General features: G+C 42.2%; 1 protein-coding gene across 1 annotated transcript in view; it reads right to left on the minus strand.

Annotated features, from left to right (window-relative positions):
- Window positions 1–940: 940 nt before the first annotated feature.
- Window positions 941–7,423, minus strand: part of nufip1 (nuclear FMR1 interacting protein 1) — a 29,352-nt gene continuing 22,869 nt past the window's right edge. Inside the window, exon 10 of the mRNA XM_063211976.1 lies at window positions 941–2,317. Within this exon, the coding sequence (XP_063068046.1) occupies window positions 941–2,317 (1,377 nt within the window). The remainder of the gene's footprint in view (window positions 2,318–7,423) is intronic.

Consider the following 7,423-nt stretch of genomic DNA (forward strand, 5'->3'; position numbering starts at 1 on the left):
GGAACACATAATCCATACAGATAATACAGTAACAGGGGAACAGCAGGGGAACACAGAGGAGTTAGATCAGTGTTTCCCAACCAGTGGTACGTGTACCACCAGGGGTACGCGAGCACACCTCAGGGGGTACGTGAAGAAATGTAATAATAACAAATACATGGAGTGTAGCCACTTTGGGATGGCGGAATCGATACAGAGCAGGCGTAAGGGGGGTACTCTTCATATGACAACATGGCTTAGGGGGTACGCAGAACAAAAAAGGTTAGGAAACGCTGAGTTAGATGATTAGATGGTTAGAAAATACGTACTAATTTCATAGTAATTCTTGAAGAATGTGTATTACATCATGGTATTTACTTTGTAATAATTACTCCCCTTTTACCTCTTAGATAACATGTCTCTGTTACCTTGTTACCAGAATGTACACAGTGATTACTGTACTGTAAAGCATTAGTAAATACTATGAGGATATGCAGAGAGAAGAGTGAAGTCACACCACACGCCATATAGAGTACTTATATCTTCATTTAATAAGGCATAATCTGCATAATAAGGCATAATTTGAATAATCTCAGATAAAGTTTTAGTCCACATACACGCACGCACCCACACGCGCACCCGCACACACACACACACACACACACCAGAATTTACAGAGCTGCATGCCATAAATGCATATAGTGAATACATGCCGCTGCACACATTCAAAACAATTGAGCATAACAAGTCTCTTGATGAGAAAACAAGTCTCTTTAGAACCAAAAAGAGCTACAAAAAAACAACAACATAAACTTTTCACATCATTCTCTCCTTCTCTGCGTTGGCTGGGAGCGTTTCCCAGACGTCATCATAATAGCCTAACCTAGCTGGCTCCACCACTGCCCTCGCCCCAACCCCATTGGCTGTCGCAACCTCCCCCTCCACCAATGGGATCGCTTCTTCATGAGAACCCCCTCCTCTCCTCCAATGGGGTGTCTAGATTGGAACTCCCCCTCATCTCCTCCAATTGGGTTCCTCTCTCAGCAGCACTCCCTTCTCTCTCGTCCAATGAGCTCTCTCCTCCTGCTCTCGTCCCTTCCCTGCTGACAGCTCCATGATCAGATCCAGCTTCTCTGGTCATGGTGGTGTCCCCAGCAGGTCTCTCTCCCCTGTTCTTGTTCCCCGATTCTTCTCCTCTGGTGTTGTGCTCAGGTTCCTCCAGTGTGGTCGTGCTAACAGGTTCCTCCACTGAGGTTGTGCTCATAGTAGGGCCCTCTCCTCTGGTGGTGCTCTCAGGTCGGTCTTCCCTGGCTGTGCCATCAGGTTCCTGTTCTCTGGTTGTGCTGCCACGTCCCTCCACTGAGGTTGTGCTGATAGGCCCCTCTCGTCTGGCTGCGCTATAGGGTTCCTCTTCCCTGCTTGTGTTCCCAGGTCCCTCCACTGTGTTCCTATTCCCAGGTTCCTGTTCTCTGGTTGTGCTGCCACGTTCCTCTTCTCTGCTTGTGTTCCCTGGTTCCTGTTCTCTGGTCGTGCTACCAGGTTCCTCCACTGAGGTTCTGCTGCCGGGTCTGTCTCCACTAGTTGTGCTTGCAGGTCCTGTCGTGTAGTCCGTGCTGTCCGGTTCCTCCACTGTGGTCGTGCTCGCAGGTCCCATCGTGGTGGTCGTCGGTTCCTCTTCCCTGCTCATGCTCACCAGTTCCTTCCTGTTTCCCTCCGTGGTGATGCCAGCTTCCTCTCCCCTGCTCGTGTCAGCAGGTCCCACCACTGTGATTGTGTTGGCGGGTTCCTCTGCTCTGCTCGTGTTTGTCGGTTCTTCTGAGTTTCCCTCCGTGGTGCTGACTTCATCCATCTCCCAGATGTCGTCGTCGTAGACCATGACGGTGCGCTGTGTGTTTGCCACCCCCTGTGACGCGCTAGCCGTCACCATGTCTGTTACCATGGGCCGCTCCTCTTCCATTGGAGTTCCGTTGGCCACCGTGTCGTCGATCTCCATGGCAACCGTTGCAGAGTCACTCCGACGGCTGGGCTGATGATTCGTGTCACCAAGATGGCCGTTCTGTGCCGCACGAGCTGACGTCTGTGACGCGTGCAGAGTCCTGCCGTTGATGCCACAGTTCTCCGACGGTGGTGACCTGGTGTCATCTCCTGCCCCGGTGACATCACTCCGCTTCCTCGCGGTCCCGCTTCTTGAATCCACATCCATGATGTTGTCAACGCCGTCTTTCTTCTCGCTGTGGCCGCCATCTTTCGTCTCAAGGCCGAAGAAGCCGTTCCGCACGATGAAGCGAACGCACTGCAGCAGCACGTTCCTCTCATGCCGGATATCAGGAGCCAACAACTACAGGGAGAGAGAGGCAGACATTAGAGAAAAGGATAGTACAGGGAAACAAAAACAGACATAACACAGACATTAGAGGGAAGGATTATATTAGTCTTGTTATTATTTTATTATATTATTGTGACCCAACGACTAAAGGGACACGAAAACAAGACATTAGAGAGAAGGACTGTATTTAGGCGAGTACATTTAGGGTTTAACCCCAAAAAAATTGATACAAAAGGTTTTTTTATGGATTCTATTACTATTGGACCTGCTAAATGACATACTAAAAATCTAGTAAAATCTGACTTTGGGAAATTAGTGGGGTCGTAGGCCTGTGCAATTTTTGACAGTCATTTCAAATTGGTGTTAAAGTTTGGTTTTCACTTCCAAGTTGAAGTTTAGGGTCTATAGAACAATTTGAGTTCGAGTGTCAAACACACAGATAACAAAATGGCCTGCGGGGGGCGCTCTAAAATGTATAAACTGCTATAACTTTCTATTAGTTTAACCAAATTTAACATATGAGGTATGTATGGATTCAGCATGAAGAGGAGAAACGGGTGAGCTAAGTATTTGGTCACCAGATTAAAGACACACTATGTAATAAACACACTTTTAGCCCATGGATAGTAAAATTCAGGGTTTTTTTAAAGATAAAGGGTGGAAATGCCCTCAAAGTTGCAATGAAACATAATTTATTGTTACAAGCTATTGTAAATACAGCCTGGGATATCATTCAACTTGATTTGTTCAGAATATCCCTGAAGCACAAAGATACCTAGGATACCTATACCCAAATATGGCTGCATAAAGCCTATGTGATATTTAGGACCCAGCTTGCAACTTTGAGTTTATGAATTTAGCATCATGAGTACCAGCTTTTTTCAATCAAGCCATATTCTATTAACACATAAAATCACAAAAAAGTATATCTGGAAGAAAATAAATCAATAATAATAATAATAATAATAATAAGACTGCATTTCCGGAGAAATGCTATTAGTATGCTTTTGGCTTCTGCACACACATACACATACAGAGCTGTCGTATACACACACAGAAGCATGAGGGAAAGAGATAGACCTCTCTGTGTGTGTGTGTGTGTGTGTGTGGGTGTGGGTGTGGGTGCGTGTGTGTATGGGTGCATGCATGTATGGAGATGCTTCAGGTGCCTTTCAGCAATGGGTGGGTAGGGAGAGGTAAGGGTGGGATTCGAACCTGCAACCCTCTGACAGACACCCAATACCCAGTAGGCCACTGCCACTTACTGTATAGAGTGGCCACAGCAGCATATTAGGCCACGGTTGTCCAGGTTCTACAAGGCTGCATGTGTGTGTGTGTGTATGAATGAAGATTCTAAAGGTGACAATTTGGCAGTCAATAGCTGAGTAATATGTACAGCCTTATCTCCAAAAGTTTTGCAAGTTGTCAAATGATATTGACACACAGATGGCATAACCCTGTTCTTCATGTCAAAGCTGAGATCACTTTTCTAGGCCAAATGGTTCAGTCAAAAAGTGGACATATTCAGGCCTATGCGCTGAGCTGTTCACACAATGTTTCTAAGTGAATGGGGTCACATCATAGGGATTTTAAAACTGCTCTCTCTCATTTTGAAGAGTTGGCTAATGATCATTCTTAACACAGTTTGTATTCAGAGCCAAGACCTCTCTGACAATGCCTTTACCTAGTCGAAAGATGAAGCGGTTTATTTTATTCTATTAAAACCCCAAGGACAGGTCACCTCTCACTCTAACTGCCACAGTTTGTGACATCATCTCGACCATTCTACCATTCATTTCAATGAGCGGGAAAACAGAGAGAAAACTGAGGAAAACGAGTCTGGTGAACGAATGAAAGGGGGTAGGCCAGCGAAAAATACACCACCGTGAGCCCTTATCGAGCTGTTCGTTTTGGCACTCAAACCGTGTCTCCATCTCTAACGCTGCAACGACTCAAAGTCACCGTACTAATGAATGGAGGTGAATGGAAAAATGTAGAATAATAAACTGTTGATGAACAATTAGTATGCTTTCCCGCAAGCATACTTAATAATAATCTTTCGGACAACAATTAGTACGCTTGCAGAGGCCTTTGGCAAGCATAATGCATAATACTATAGGACTATTTCATACATGGAAGACACAATCATCTGCTGTTATGAAGACATCTCTGTCATCTGGGAACTGTCCATTTGTTACCAGCACAGTTGACAGGAATAAAAAACGTTCTGTCTTATTATCTGCATTTGCCAGAAATGCCTGCCAATCTGGTAATAAATGGACAGTTCCCAGATTTGGACTACACTACCAAAGATGTATTCCAACTAGAGGTGAAGTGCAGCTGTACTAGTACTTGTACAAATAGACCTGCCAGATCTTGGTGCAAGTGCATGAAGGCAGAGTTAAAGTGCACACGTCTGTGTAAGTGCACATGCAATTTCTAAGACTGACCACTGACTGTTATTGTATCTGTTCTCTGTCATAGTTATTGTAGAGTGGAGTATTGGGATAAATGTGGTCTTCTGTTTGTTTTTTGAATGCCAGAAGAACTGTTGTTCCTCATAGTATATATCATCTTCATTATCCTTATCCTTATCCTTATTATTATTATTATTATTATTGATTTACTTTCTTTCAGATATAAAGTTTTTTGTGAATAAAATGATGACTTGATTGAAAAAAAAGCTGGTACTCATGATCCTAAATTCATAAACTCAAAGTTGCAAGTTGGGTGCTAAGTATGACATAGGCTTTATGCAGCCATATTTGTGTATAGGTATCCTAAGTATCTGTGTGCTTCAGGGATATTCTGAACAAATCAAGTTAAGTGATAACCCAGGCTTTATTTACAATAGCTTGTAACAATAAATGATGTTTCATTGCAACTTTGAGGGCATTTCCACCCTTTATCTTTAAAAAGCCCGGATTTTGCTGTCCATTGGCTAAAGGTGTGTTTATTACATAGTGTGTCTTTAATCTGATAACCGAATACTTAGCTCACCGGGTTCTCCTCTTCATGCTGAATCCATACATACCTCATATTTTACATTTGGTTTAAATAATCAAAAGTTATAGCAGTTTATATATTTTAGAGCGCCCCCCGCAGGCTATTTTGTTATCTGTATGTTTGACACTCGAACTCAAATTGTTCTATAGACCCTAAACTTCAACTTGGAAGTGAAAACCAAACTTTAACACCAATTTGAAATGACTGCACCTAATACGACCCCACTAAATGAGTTATTTTCAACATGGCTGCCATAGGCTTATTGTATGGGTCGAGAGACACTCCAGGTGAATAGGCCAAAAAATGTAGCTTGCCGATATCACCATGAAACTTAATCCGGTGATTACTCACATATTTGTGAGAAAAAAATGTATTGCAAGTTTTCTGAAATGTTATGTTTTAATATGGTAATTTGACTATATCTAATTAAATATGCATAAAATTTCAAAATGCAAAAACTCAAAATCTGAAAAAGCCAAGCTCAAAATAACTCTTTTATTTTGTTTCTAGTAAGCCAGAAGATATCTTCAGAAGAGATTATGGACATCTCTTTTTGTTTTGTAGTAAATCTAAACATCTTTGTGCAGACACACCAGCTGGCATTTAAAAAAAACATGATTATTTAACATCTCTCTTAGATGTAAATAATTGAGTTATATGTTTCTCAAGTTCTTCCAGACATTCTTTGAGTCTGATGCTATCGTTCTTAGCATGTATCAAGGGCAAGGTCAGCTGTCCTCAAATCATAGCCTCTCCACAGAGGTGTTCTAAGGGCTGGTGCTGGGACTCCTATTTGCCATGTACACATCACTGGGCCATGTTATCTGTTCTTACAGCTTCTCATACTACTGTTACACCGTTGAAGCACAGTTACCTGTATATCTGTACTTTGTGCCAGATGACTCCACGGTCTACACACACATTTCCGCTTGCCTCTCTGAACTATCCACAAGTATGAAGGAATGCCACCTTCAGTTGAGCCTCGCTCAAACTGCACTGCTGGTGATCCCAGACAAAGATTTAGGTTGCCATGATATCGAACTCAATATGGATTCTGCTACTGTTGCCTCAAATAAGGCCACAAGAAATCTGTCATTGTTGATGACCATCTATCATTCTCTGACCACATAGCCTCAGTTTCCCAGTCATGTTGCTTCTCACTGTTAAATATACATAAAATCAGACTGTATCTGACCTGAATGACTCAACTTCTGATATTGTCCATCTGACCTGAACTACTGCAACTCCCTCCTGACTGGTCTTCCAGCTTGTGCAATAAGCCCTTTGCAAATGTCACTGCATGCCACTCCTCTTTTACATGCCCTAATTGAATACAAGGCCCTGACCCTTGCATATAAAGCCTACAACAGGCCCTACTCTGGTACCTGAAAGCTATGCTAAAGCCCTATGTTCCTGTCTGTTCAGTTCAGCTGCTGAAAGACCCAAAACACCCAGTGACACCATTCATCACTGATGATGTGCCCTGACAAACAGCACATGGATCTTACCGTAGTGTCTTTATCCACCCTAACAGCACTCCAACCAAACAGATCCTGAAAACATGTTAATTCATGCCAATGTAATTATCATGTAACAACCTTTATTTTTTTTAAAAAAAAAAACCTTTGATCTTGAACATGACACTTCTCCTGAAGTTAGATTTTCCTAGATTTTTAGAATGTTAGTAAGGACAACTGGATATTGAAATCAGTTGAAAAACCTTTTGTATCAATTTTTTTGGGGGTTTTGTGTATTTTGGCCATAGATGTACTCGACTAATTACAATTACAGGAAGAGAGAAACAAGACATAACACAGACATTAAGGAGAAGGATTATATTAAACAGGGACAGAGAAACAAGACATAACACAGACATTAAGGTTATATTACAACTACAGGGAGACATTAGAGAAAAGGATTATATACAATTACAGGAAGAGAGAAACAAGACATAACACAGACATTAAGGAGAAGGATTATATTACAACTACAGAGAAACAAGACATAACACAGACATTAGAGGGAAGGATTATATTATTATACAGTGAAGCAGAGATAATACACTGTGGTTAAAGAGAAAGCTTATATTATATAGTGATTCCAATATCAGTC

The sequence above is a fragment of the Engraulis encrasicolus genome, chromosome 12 (genome assembly GCF_034702125.1).
Source record: "Engraulis encrasicolus isolate BLACKSEA-1 chromosome 12, IST_EnEncr_1.0, whole genome shotgun sequence".
Taxonomy (NCBI): domain Eukaryota; kingdom Metazoa; phylum Chordata; class Actinopteri; order Clupeiformes; family Engraulidae; genus Engraulis; species Engraulis encrasicolus.